Below are 14,539 nucleotides of genomic sequence, written 5' to 3'. Positions count from 1 at the left end.
CAACTCTTGATATCAGCTCAGGTCATGATGCTGGGGTTGTGAGACTGAGCCCTACATTGTTCTCTGCACTGGACATGGAGGCTCCTTAATATTCTCTCTCTCTCCCTCTCTCCCTCTCCCCCGACTCATGCACATGCTCTCTCTAAAAAGAAAAAAAATAATAATAAAAAGAATAATAATAAACAAAACATGTCTGTATATGTACATGTTATAAATGATGACTATTGCCTCATATATGCATCATTTCACATATTCATTGAGGAATATTTTCCCTGATAGTGTGTATTATTTTGTCCTATGCTGCAGATCTAACCAGAAAAAATAAATGTGTTATATATGAAAAGCCTACATATAATACCTATACATAAGACCTATACATATTTTCACTACTAAACATTATGGGAAACATTTTCGTGGCATGCATTTTTTTAGGAAGTTTTCAAGAGAAAAAAATAAGTGATATAGACACCCTGAAGCATCATTTAATTCACAGATTAAAGTGAAACCTTTGGCACCTCCAAAAAGGATGCAATTTTTGACAACAGTATTGTTTATATTCTATATTCTAAGTTACATAATTGTAGTTGAAATCTATAAGAAAATACTGGTTTATTTGTATTTTTTGAATTCCATCTAAAATTTTCAAAAAGTATGCTTTTGGGGGACGGGGGGCAAAGCTAACTGTACTTTTGGGTCAGAGAGATATCAGATGATAACAAAGTACATTTTATGTCTTAGGCAATCCAGTGCTCTTATTGCTACTGAAATCATCACCCCAAATATGAAGACAGATAATTATAAACTGATACTACAAGTGGGTAGGACAGAATGAATATATGGTACTTTCAAATGCCAAATAAGGATATCTCTGGAGAAATGCGTATATGTATGTGGGATATACATGCTATTGCTTATACTTAGTGTGGAACATTTAAATTTTGACTTTGTTTTTGTTTGTTTTTAACAGAATTCTCTTTCAGACTACCCTTCTGTTCTGAACACACCTGAGTGTTCAGGGGCGAAATGAATAATTCTTTACCATAGTATGGTTATTTGGATTTTCCAAATGTCTTATAATTCTAATAGTGAAGTCTTTTTAATTAAAATATAATTAAAATAAAATTAAATGCTTAGATCTGAAATGTTTAATTTCATGAGTTTTTGCAATTTTATATACCATGCAACAAACACCAAAATAAGATCCAGAACATTTCTCTCTGCCCCGAAAGTTTTATCATGTACCTTTCAGTTAATTGTATGTATTCTTTATATTAATTGGAAAAAATGTTAACTATTTCGAGTTTTCTAAACCATGAGCCTGATATATTGTTGCATTTTTTAAGCATTATTCAAAATTTCTCGGTAATGTTTTATAGTTTCCAGTATGAAGATATTGCACAAATTTCACTAGTTTTATTACTAGGTATTTGTTATTTTATTGACACCATTGTAAAAGTTTTCTTTTTTTAAAAATTTCATTTCTAGTTGCTGCTAATATAGAGAAATATAATTAAATATATATATGGTCCTTGTATCCACCAAAATCATATTGCTTCCAGTAGTTTGTACGTTCCTTTGGATTTTTTTGGTATAATGAGAAACTTAAACTTCTCTTTCACTTATGTATTCCAATCCACTTCCCTCATTCTGGCTCACAAAAACATCACAGACACCAGATCTTTTTTGTTTTTTTAAGATGTAGCCCATGCATATGCAAGTGCTAATAGTATTTCAGAATACACCATATACAGTTTTACATTTCGGTAATCCCTCTGGGGGGATCAAATTTGTAGTACTATCTGTAATTCATGTGGAAACACATTAAATTAAAAAAATCAAGTTTTTAGATACTCCATTTGTTTTCTTCATATTTATAATACCAAAAGAAATACTGCATTGTTTGAAAGCTATTTAAATTTTTGAATTAATAGAAAACTCTATATATTGTGAGCATTTTATATTAATTACTCTAGAGTATTATAATGCGGAGTCATATATGTTCTGTTCTACAATTAGTTCTTTGGACCAGTAATTTTCTATCTTGGCTGCTCATTGGAATCAATCAGCTAGCTTTAATAAAAATACTGATGTCTAGGTTTCACCCCAGAGAGTCTGATTTTATTGATGCAGGATATTGACTGGGCAAAGGGATTTTTAAGTTTCCCAGGTGATTTTAATGTGTAGCCAATTTGAGAACTGCTGTTTTACCTTGTTCATAGTTTCTTATTAAAATTATATTTATATTTATACTTACATTAATCTCCTCAGGAGAGACTTTAAGTACAGAACAAAGTCTACATGGGTTGTATAGTTTGTATTTGTAATTTTTATAACTAATGTCATGGATCAAAAGTTAACTGATTTGGAAACACAACATTTTAATGACCTTGCATAAGGCAATTAACCTTTCAGTGTTACTCTTTCTGCATGCCCCAAATGGAAATCTTCACAATGAACTGTAACTTGTCTTTGTTTAGAAATGAATGCAGATCTCTTTCAAACACAAAATATGATACAAATATTTAAGCATAGAAAAAAAGTACAAATAGGATTTAGGGGGAAAAACCCTCAAAAACAGTTACTGTATCGATACTCAGTACCAATTGTGAACCTTTTGTAGCCATGGGAATTTACTTGGGGCTAATGTTGTAATACTAAGTCCTATAGTCAATTTTTCTGATCCAGTTTGAACTTTTTTACTTTCTCATATTCTAAAAATTTGAAACAATATTTTAAAATGATGCAAGCAACACATAGAAATACAGGTAATTTGAAACAAACATAGAGTAGTGGTTTCAGATAAGTTTGTTTTAACTGTCAAAATGAAACTGTCTACATAGTCCAATACCAAACCCCATATTTTCAATGGGCATTATATAAATTCCAATCATCCTAACACATTTATTGAGTGAAATGTGCAAAATGCTATGTTAGAACTTCTGTGGATGTTAATCCAACTTTAAAATCTAAATGTAGGTATAACAAAGGCAAAAAGAATATATCACAAAATACAGCACTCAACACAGTGACACAAGATAGGGCGTGAGTAATCATTAGCAGGCAGGTAGGCTACAAAGAAGAAAGGGAGAGAAAGAGGAAGGGAAATGCAGGCTCTTTATATATAGACATACGTAAAAATATATATTTTCTATCTATCTATCTATCTATCTATCTATCTATCTATCTATCTATTATCTAATCTATCTTTTAAAGGAAAGAGTAGCAACTAGCAACATATAGCTTACCTTCTCCCTTAATTTATTTTACTAGTCTGAGTTATTAAACTCACTGTGCATCTCTAATACAGCTGAGAATAAGGAATCGATCTAAGTATATGAAAGGGGAATGTGTCCTAAGTTGTACGTTGATATTTATAATTTTATTATTGTGATGTTATTGAATTTATCCCATCTTTATGTTTCAGACCCCTTCTGCTCACTATATTTCATAAACCTAAGAACAATGTTATCCCTAGAGAGCTTCTTATAAATCCAGATCTACTCAATTGCAGTCTCTCTTTTAGAAAATTTCCAAATAATTTATATGTATACATGCATTGAAGTTTAAGATGCATTGCTTTAGCCCATATACAGTTAGCTATTGCTCTTATGGAAATTAAAAAATATATAACCTAAACTTTAATTAAATTCCTATTGCATGCATTCTGATTCTGGTTGAGCTTTGGATGCAGATTTGTTGTAAAGAGCACTAAGGCAAGAGTAAACACACACACAAATATTGACTGTGCCATTTAATGGTAGTAAAAATTCATCAAGCTTCTAAATTCTATCTTTTGTCATTTGTAAAATGAATAGCCAGTTAATACCTGTCCTTGTGCTCAGTGGAATTGTTTAAAAGTTCAAGTGAGATGGCACTTTATTAATTTTCAAGGCCTGTACATTTTAGGCTCTATTATACTCTATGAATTTAGATCAGTTGATAGGTAGGTTATGAGTAAAAAACTCAGGGAGAAAGGCAAGCTGACCATCTCAGGATCTGGCTAATAACTATTTTTGTTGCCTTATAGAAGAAGTAGAAGGTGACTTAGGAAGGCAGTATCCTAAAGAGAATGTAGTTCTTCATAGTTTTTATTTTTTTTTTTTGATTGATTTGTGTTGACTTTATGTGAGTGGGCCAACCACTTGCTTTGTAATTCGCTAGTGATGAAAGCATGACTGATAACAACATAAAACAAGGCAGTAGGGTGAATTTTATTTAACATTTGCCTTCAGCTTTTCCTAGAGATGCTGCTCAGTTAGTAACTGAATTAAGGTCTGTGGAGATGTCATATGCCCTGGATTTGGCCTGGCAGTGAGGGTTTTATGAGGGATGTCTTCATGGAAGTCAACAGCACAAACTCTGGCTCTTTCTATTACAGATAAAAAGACTTGTGGACCTCACGAATTCCAATGTAGAAACAACAACTGTATTCCAGATCACTGGCGGTGTGATAGCCAGAATGACTGCAGTGATAATTCAGATGAAGAAAACTGTAGTAAGTAACTCTCGCTTGAGAACATTGTGAGCTTGACAGCATATTCAATAAGCAGGATAGCAATTTTTAGTTCAGTTAAGGTATGAATTTGAACCTATCTGTCCTACGGCTCACATTTTTATACATGTATTCACATTTGGACAAGAATATTCGGACTAAATTGACCTGAATCTCAAATGGTAGAATTATTGAAATGCTCATACTGGGAGTTATTTTCTTACAGTTATCAGAATTGGTATGAAAGTATCATGAGGTTTAATGCAACCCATTAGTATGCAATGAAGTGAGCCCTTGATGCAAGTTCATACAAAAAGCTGAATAATGTGGAGACAGTACAAAACATATCATTCTTTAGCGGATGGTATTCATTTCATTTCCGTCTCAAATCCTTTTACACTACAAATTTACCCATGAGCATCTTTCAGCGAAATATCATTTATTCTCCCTGGAGTGGTGAACACCATATGTATTCAGGATGCTTTTCTCTGAAAATAGAATAACACTATTATCATCATCTGCCTCCTGCATTTTTATGTAATAAATTTAAAAGACAATAATTGTCCAACAATTTTATTTTCTAAAAAGTATGGCAGTATGTAAAATTGTGACAGCAACCTTATATTCTAGCATTAATTTCTGAATATATTTCTTACCAGCACTTTCTCACAGTGCTGTTTAAACAAAGAAAGCAATATAGTCATGTTTTAAAATAAGATATTAATCAAATTCCATTTATTAAATATTTATATTCTGCTACTTCCAGAAAGTATTTAATAATAACAATAGTGTGTACTCATCCATTGGACTAAGAACATTGGTTTCCCAAGACACAGGAGATGAAATAGAATTGTTACATTAAAGCATAGGAAGATGTTATATGAAAGTATGTAATTAGTAGAATCACAGGCTTAACAAACCACTTGGACACTGAGTTTGCAAAATATCAACTTTTTGAAAATAGCTTTTTAAACTTAATCTGACTGATGTTTAAGAATCAGGTATATTATGTATGAAATATCTGGATCATTACGATTATGGAATACTCTGATTTGGGGACCTTTTATTACTCCTTCATATCTAGGTTTCTCAACTGATCTTATGCTTTAGGAAGGTGAAAAATATTGCAAAGAGTCTTTAGAAGGTTCCAGATTCTTTTAATCAATAGCTTTAAAATTTAAAAACTTTATAGAAGGGGTTTTCAGATACTATCCAGTGATTAAGAGAAAGACCTAATAAGGTAAGAGTGGCAGGAGGAAAAGAGCAAATACAAAAAAGAAGCAATTGCATATCCGTTCTGTTTAATTCACCTTTATTTCAGAGCTAAAATATACAGATAGATACATTTAGTGTTAGTTATCAGTAGGATACCGAGAGGAAATACCTAATGGCTGAATGATGTTGAGAGCAGGAGAGGGGGAGAAGTGAGAAGGCCACACTGGAAACTTACATCTTTGAAAACCTTTTATTCAAGTGGAGGCTGAAATTGTGAAGAAGTTAAGTTACTGCTGTAACTAGAGAATAAGGGGAAGAAGGATGAAAGGTGGAGATAACCTGTGTCTTAATCTGCTGGGGTTTCCTATGTGGTTGAGTATGATTTTGCTGGCATCTCCTAAAAGTCTTCCTTTCATGCAAGAACACAAGGAGCAGGAACACTGCCTTTCACTCATCACTGGGGAACCTTAGTGATAAATCACAACAGCCACAGAACCCTTAAGAAAAACCAAGAGAGTGGCTGCAATATCAAGCATTGCAGTGTAAAATACCAAGTTATGTGTGGTTCTCTTTTGGTTCTCATTAAATCTAAGTATGTGCCCTAAGATAGCAACATTGAGTAATTTGCAGGGGACAAATGACAATGAACAAGAAGGAAGCATATTATAATTGTGACATGGAAGGGAGAGGGCATACATTGGACCAGTATCAGAACTGGTAACATGGTAAACAGGTAAGGATGTGTAAGAGGAAGAATTGCGAGATCTGGATAATTGGGCAGTGTTTAAAGATACCATCTGAATAGGCCTGAAGGAATGAGAAAGTTCAGACATTGAAAATGCCAGTGGTTCTACATAGACAGAAGCTGAGTTGATGAAGAGAGAGAAAAAATACAGTATAGCCATATGAGGCACCAAGAGATTGGTCATAGAGGAGTCAGCTTTAGGAAAGATCTGCTCCCACATAAAATGCTATCAAGATATTTCCATTTTCTCACGATCTGTTGAAACTATTATAATTTCATGTATATTTTACAATAAAACTATTAGTACATATATATAAATTACTATTTATATATGGTAATCATGACTATATATATAATATATCACATCACATATATAAATTTAATTTTAGTAGATAGACATGATGACAATACACTATACTGTTACCACATTTTCTAAATATCATTAGTCAATGGTATGCATTTTAGTTCACATTTGAGGATTCTTGTTAGTGATTATTAAGTAGAGAAAAATGACAGAGATAGTAAATTAGCCTTAGAGTAAAAAAATAATAGCAGCTTTTTTTTAGCAGCTTTTTTTTTTAATGTGACCACATTGCATCAACCAACACTCTCCTGCATTCCACTGCACCACTCATGTCTTTATCACATGCATCTCAGTTCCTGTTTAATATCTGAAGCTAGTGTAGGGAGTAGGGCTATTTCTCAGGGTCTAGCACAGGGCCTGACACACTTATCATATTAGCAATGTATTGTTAAAATCACTTTTGGACTTACTTGTTTATGAATCTGATGAGTTTACTCTTTAAATTGTGTTGGAAACACTCCAGGCATAGATATGGGAAGAGTTTGAAACATAGTGGAGCAATTAACTGCCAGCGATGTTTTAAATCTATTATGCTTTCTACTTTTTTATCTTTATATGGGATAATTAGTCCATTGTCATTTCTTCATCATCTGCTGATGATTTCCCTTGTTAAGTGTTCAGCAGGGACACTCTGCTCCAACAATGATTTAGGCTCTTAAAAACAAGAAAATTTTATTGCTATTGGAGTTATTTTGTCATCTGTATCAAAGGTTTGGAAATGTCTGACAAATCTCAGCATCTATACCACCTTTATCAGAAACAAATTTATATGGCATGTATGCCTCCTAAGTAATTGATGTGCAAAATAAATTATTTCACATCTTTACATTATTAAGAAGTAACTACCAATCCAATAGAATTAAAAGCACCAAATAACTGGATCAACCAGATTAAGGTTTTTGTAGAGAGACAAGCTGTGTCGGCCTTATTTGAATTTCTAGTACTTTCACACTGAATTTATATCAGAAGATTATTTGTATAGCACGTCAGTTATACTAATTGTATTCTAAAAATTCTCCTCAGATGCTTACACCCACATTTATATAACTTTTGAACTTATCATCAAGGGTTTATGATAATATACTCAGAAGAGAATTTGAAGTCTGGAAACCTTTCTGCTCTGCCACTAACTCTATGGCTTTGAAAGTCACTTTATTTTCTAAACTTAGTTTCTTCAATTTTGTGTAAGATGGCTTCTGAAGCTCTTTTCAGTTCTGAGTCTATACATTTTACCTCCTTTATTATCGAAGGAAGTGACTTTTCTATGCAATGCCCTGTTCTTTATTATTATTATAGAATCCAGATCAGCCTTCCAAAACATGCCCTGTAAAAGCTTCTTTGTTGTTGATTTGGTACGTTTAGATGAGATTTATGGAAAACCCTGTTAATTATTCATCCGGGGGTTTCCCTTTCTACTTTTGATCTGGGAACATAGGTAGCATCAGAGAAAGTTAATGTGAGAAAAACATTTTGGAGATACTGGGGAAAATTTCATACTCAAATTTTCTTTTTAAATGCATTATCTTCCAGGTATAATCATTTTGTTGTTCTCTTTAAAAAGAAAAATGTTAACTATCATGCCAAGATCTAAATATTGGTCTTTTACTTTATCCATAAAAGATCAAAGGTAAGAAACAGTAAGACAATATAATCCCTCAGGACATTTTTTCATAACCAAATTAAATTGTCCTCAAGAGAGAGTTTATTTTTGAGATACCCAGTAGCAGAAGATTCTGAGGCATATAGATGAGAGTTAAAAACAGACTTGCTATCCCATTCCTTGATGACACTTGTATATGTATAAATAATTCATGATTATTATTCAGAAGTGGTTTTGCTGGCATTCTTAAAAGCATCATAGAGCCTCACAGAATTTCATATGCACTGAAAAAACTTTTTCCAACAAATCACTCAGTTCCTCTGAGCCCATATGAGAACAGAATAATTAATAATGTTAGAAAAGTCTCTATAGAATAAGTGTTCTGTGGAATTATTGGGCAAATGCTTTGAAATAACTTCTAACCTTATAACGGTATCATCTTAGATCAACAACATCCAACCCTCCCCTATAGCAAAGTGTATCAAAGTTTGTGAAGTCAATGTTGTTTGGCATATGATGAACACACTTGTGTTTAATTAAGATAGAGGCAAGTTAGAATATTAAAGGGAAAAAATCTTATTCAGATACCTCCAAGTCCACAAAATTCAGTATGTCTATTACTTTTAAAAATCGAAGTACAATGTGTTTAAAAAATATTCTCTATTTTTTTAATGAAAATCATTTCGATTCTTATTTTCCATTATTAAATAAAGCACTTCTTAATTAATTAATTCATTAGTTTTGCTGTAATTTCTTTTCTCTAAGAAGAAAACTGCTTGTCTGCAAACAAGAGGGTGCAATAGTTTCAGTACGGAGGAATGATGAGAGAAAAAGGGTTCTCTTTTATTTTTAAGGGAAGTAGATATTACTATCCATGTGCGTTGGACAAGTAACTTGGCTTCTCAGGGCTTTATTGGTAATCTCTGTAAATGTGAACACTTATTATCTCCTCAGTAGTATTATGAGCAATGATATGGCCTCGCAGTAAATAGTACAGGCCCTAGTATCAGACTGTAAGTTCAAGTTCAATAGTAGCTCTTATGCCTCCAGGGTATTTGGAGAAAGTTCCTTATCCTCTCTGTGCCTCAATTTACTCTCCGACAAAAGGGTCCTATAATAGTACCTACCTTATACAGTTTTTAAAATTAATTGTTGAGTTAATTCAAGCACTTAGCATTAACTTCACCTAGTGCCTAACAACAAATAAGCAATCACCAGCTGGTAGTGATTATTATTGTTATAAATAGTGATAATAGTGTTAATATAGATGTTTTAATATTGAAACGTGGTATATGTAAACATAATGCAAAGACAAAAAAAGAAACTGCTATTGTCCTGCTCACCAAATAAAGGAGTGTTGAGAAATGAGAGGGGTCTTCCTGCTAAGTGGCTTTTTCTCATTCCACTGAATAGCATTTTGTCTTATTCATAGTCTGAAGTTCACGCTGTTGAAGAAAGTAAGTCCCAGAGCAGAACAAAATGCTAATACATATTACCATAGTTCTTCCAGTGGTCTCAGGAGGGATCTTTATATAGAAATGTAAGAGCCTTTATGATACCAAGCATTCATGGTGTTACCCTATAGCTAGAAACCGGGTGTTTGTGTAAAGCAATATTCAAACACAGGCTGAAATATTCACAACCTTTATGCAGAAAATTAGGCTTCATAGGGCTACTCCTTAAATTAAATTTCTGTTATTCTTCCTTCCCTTGATAAGACTGTTATTGTGTGTGAGCCAGCTGTAAATACAGTTAATGAGTAGAGAAAATAAAAAGGGGCTTTTCATCATGTCAGATATCAGTTCTATTTAGAGAACAAAAACTAAACAAGAGATGATCTCTAGCAATCATATCGATTATCTGTGGGAAAGAAAAAAATTCCTAAAATCCTATTTCATTGTCCAGATAAAACATACTCAATATCAGAGTTAAGCCAAGTAGCAAGTCATACTCTTTGGCCTAAATCCTAGGGGAAGATGGTGAAGCATAATTAAATCAATAACTGGCAAAGTATCTAAAATGGCAGGTAAATTATACGGGGCATAAGCAAACGATTGCATCAACAAAGAGGCAGCTTTTAAAAACAGAGCCACCTTCTGTCCCTTCCACTCTTACCCATCCAGTCATGTTCAGTGGTATCTCCCCATGTACCCTTCTTGTTTTGTGAACTCTAGATTTTCTGGAGACAAAATTGAAGAATTAGAAAGTCATTAAAATGCAAAAGAGAAGTCAAGAGTCAAAGGCTAGACTTACTACTTAATTAATAAATGGCCCCATGGGTACAGCATCATAAGATATCTTATTTACTTAAACTAAATACATAAAATGACTCAGAATTCCAACAATTGGAAAAGATTATTTATTATGTAATATGTAGATTTTTATGTCTTTTATTTTACTTTGATTTTTTTTTTTTTACTAAACTATGGTCTTTTTTCCATTTGTTTCTATAACGCCACTTTCTATTCATGACTTTAAAATAAATTTGAAAAAACATTATTATGTCCCATAGATGCTTCATGAAACACTTTTTTTAAACAATATATTGGTTCTGCTTGGCTAACCTCTTTTTCCTTAGTGCTACTTCATGCTATATGTCATATAAATTTAGAATGCAGTTGCATATAGTAGAATAAACCCGTGCTATTTTTCTGTCCCCAGAGCCACAGACCTGCACACTGAAAGATTTTCTCTGTGCCAATGGGGACTGCGTTTCTTCAAGGTTCTGGTGTGATGGAGATTTTGACTGTGCAGATGGCTCCGATGAGGTAGGCAACTTTTCAAAACCAAACAAGAAAGAAAGTTCTTTAGAGTCGCATTCATAATTATTATTCAATCCAGTAAGTGTGACATGGACAGCTCTGAAATGCACTTTACTCCTGACACAATAAGATAAGTAGTATTATGTCTAAGTGCTGTGCCGCACACATCCAGCACAGGGAATAGCTCTTGTACTACTATTGACAGTTAATTTTATAGTCTGTTTTACCTCAAGTGGTGAATGGCTGGGTTGGGAATAGGATGTTTGGAAGCCCTATTCCCTATAGCTGATGCCTTTGCCATCTGTGAATTTGTTCATAAATTTTCCTGCAGTATTTATAGTCAGGACTAATATTTTTATGCATTTTAAACAGTTTCTTCTCCCCAGTCTCTTTCTTCAATAGATACAGTCTTATAGACTTCGATGTGGGTCATCAATTTTCATGAAACCACAGGTTCAGCTTTGCTTAGATGATGAATCACAATCCATTTATAATAAGGTCTTTGTACACACAGCTTAAGTGAAAAAGTTTAGAACATCTCTGGATAATTCCATAAACTTAGATTGTGTTAACACATAATACTTCATGCAATTTATTATTTATGCATCTATGTATTTGTGTCTCCGCTGTTAATTATTCCGTGAAGCTTTAGAAAAAAAGCATATGCTACACAGTTATATTTTTTTCTCAATCAAATCTAAAAGGACTTGTAATCCTTTACTTTCCAATATCAGAAATAAATCCAGTAGCAGTCACATTTCATGATTTTCTCCATTAATGATTTTCTATGTTAATATCAGGAACACAGCACTGGTGAAATCAAGCCTAGTCAGATATAAAAGAAAAAGGGATCTGGTTCTCCATGGCCAGCATGGCTCCTTCTAGGGTACAGTGACTTCCTAGAGCTCTGCTGCTCTGATTGACACACATGGATCTTCCCCTCATGAAAGTCCTCCCATTGACCATAGGTTTGCCTAGAAAAAATCTTCTCTGCTGATCTAGAGGTTTCTGTGTCAACCTTCTTTAATCAGCCACTGATTTCCTGCATCTTTGGGAGACACTGTAGGTCTCTACTATTTATAGGACACGCTCAGACTGGTTCTTTCCCAGTCTTCGGTATTATTAAGATTGATCAATTTTCCATTCTCATACTATGTTGGAAATGTCCCCAGTCACATTCAGGAGCCTAGATTTTGGGAACAAAAATGTATTTCACTTCTCACCTAAAGACCAGGAAACCTAAGCCTTGAGGTTGCAAAAGTCTGCTGACCGAGAAGTTGAAAAATACCACTTATATTCATGGGGCTTTTCACAAACAAGTCAAAACAGAATTTAAAGAAAATTCATAGGAGAGTTAAATTAGTATATTGCCCAGCTACATATTTTCTTAGTATCCACTCATTCAAAAATTATCTTAAATGTTTCCCTCTTTTTCACATAAACTCATCCATACCATGAAAGTTTGGTTTTTTTCTCTTTAGAAAATAGGTTTCACTGGCCCTGTGTAATCTGTGAAACATCAAGAGGTGGGGATATACTGCTTAAGGCATATGATTTCATCTTCCACGTTATTCAGTATATATCCAAGGTATATATCTAGACTCAAACATACATTTCCTTTTCAAAATCTTATTCAAGTGAAAGTAGACATTCTTATTAACATCATTTTTCTCATGTCTTAAGTTCATGGATGTAGTTCTTTGATGGCTGAATAGAACTCCATTACCCAGACGTTTTCATGATATTGCCCCCAGGGAATCAAAATAACTTTCTTAAAGGTGGTCTTCCTTTACATCTACAGCCATCTAGTATAGTCTATGAGTAATGAAGTGTCTAACATTACAGGCAGTTGATTCTTCTCTTCTAAGGATTAGAATGACAAGTTGTATTAAGAAACAAGCAAAAAGATGAACTGAACAAATGGCTAGAAAACCAAATTACATACAGGATACTCTCATCTTGGGAATAAAAGATAAAATTGTGAGGTTTTGTAAGGATGTTAACTGATAATATAATTAACTTGTTAATATTGAGCTGAAATAATGATTTAAAAAAAGAGGGACACCTGGGTGGCTCATGATTTAGCGCTTGCCTTCAGCCTAGGGTGTGATCCTGGAGTCCCGGGATGGAGTCCCACATCAGGCTCCCTGCATGGAGCCTGCTTCTCACTCTGCCTGTGTCTCTGCCTCTCTCTCTGTGTATCTCATGAATAAATAAATAAGATCTTTAAAAAAAGAAGCCTGGATCAGTATAATTGTGTATCACATTAGTGGCACAGAAGAATTATTTAAAGTGACTTTAAAATACAGTATTTGGTCTCTGCATCAAGTATAATGCATTGTAAGGACAAAGAGAAATGCAAATGAATCTTAAACTTGTTAATAATATTGTTCATACACTTGTTAGTAATATTGGTTTTGCTAATTTGAAACTCGTATATATCGAGAGTAGAATAGGTTAGATGTTTAGTTATTTTCATACTATTCATAACTCATAATATTTAAGTAAAAGAAAAGAGATACAAATGTGGGAACAAAAAAAGTAAATAAAAATTCTGTAATATTAAACTCCTAAGTATCAATAAGAGATTTATTTTTCTTTTTCTAAAAATATATAATTCTTAGCTCTGTCACTGAAAAATTCTAAAACTGATGACATCTCAGCATTATAGGCTATCTCTAACATTGACATAGTGGTTTCTAAATACCATTTCCAATTAAAAGAAACAGAACTCCTGTGAAAAATGTCCATTTCTAGATTTGAAAAAGGAAATTGACAAAATGAGCCACTAACATCTTGTGAAGCCAGAACAAGGCTCTTAGTATAGTGTCCAGAATACATAGGAGCTAATTGAAGGAGTTTCTACTAATCAAAGGGACAATTTGGATATCAGAAAAAAAGAAAAAAAATGTAATGGATTGAAATACAATAAATGTATAAAAATATATGTGTTTATAGTAATGCTTTTTAAAAATGAAAAGCTCGTTAGTCACTTTAGATGTTACAAAGGTATCCTTTTTTAGGATTTAATCAGCCAAATTTAGAATGTGAGGCATTCAAAAGAACAAATGACCTAGTGTCTTCAAGTAGACGTTAAGACAAAAAAATAGGAGAATGGGAAATAGTTATTTAAGGAGACTCAAGCCAAATTCAAAGTGTAAACTTCCTTTAGATCCTTATTTTACCAAATAATATCTTGATATAGTTTTAAAAATGAAAACACTTTGAATATTGATTGGGAATAATTTTATACTAAGGAATTTTTGCAAATTTTGTGATATTGTCAATGTTCCAATACTATTGTTGCTGTGTTAAATAATCTGGACTATATATAAATGTGTTGGAGGAGGGTACATGAAAC

The 14,539-nt window shown here is 33.1% G+C and overlaps 1 protein-coding gene across 1 annotated transcript in view; it reads left to right on the top strand.

Annotated features, from left to right (window-relative positions):
- Nucleotides 1–14,539, top strand: part of LOC112912588 (low-density lipoprotein receptor-related protein 1B-like) — a 332,717-nt gene that overhangs the window by 185,998 nt on the left and 132,180 nt on the right. Inside the window, exons 27-28 of the mRNA XM_072745200.1 lie at nucleotides 4,379–4,495; nucleotides 11,078–11,184. Coding sequence (XP_072601301.1) covers nucleotides 4,379–4,495; nucleotides 11,078–11,184 — 224 coding nt within the window. The remainder of the gene's footprint in view (nucleotides 1–4,378; nucleotides 4,496–11,077; nucleotides 11,185–14,539) is intronic.

The sequence above is a fragment of the Vulpes vulpes genome, unplaced genomic scaffold, assembly GCF_048418805.1.
Source record: "Vulpes vulpes isolate BD-2025 unplaced genomic scaffold, VulVul3 Bu000000631, whole genome shotgun sequence".
In the NCBI taxonomy this organism is placed as follows: domain Eukaryota; kingdom Metazoa; phylum Chordata; class Mammalia; order Carnivora; family Canidae; genus Vulpes; species Vulpes vulpes.
The sequence above is the reverse complement of the archived record's forward strand: the minus strand, read 5'-3'. Positions and strand labels throughout refer to the sequence as shown.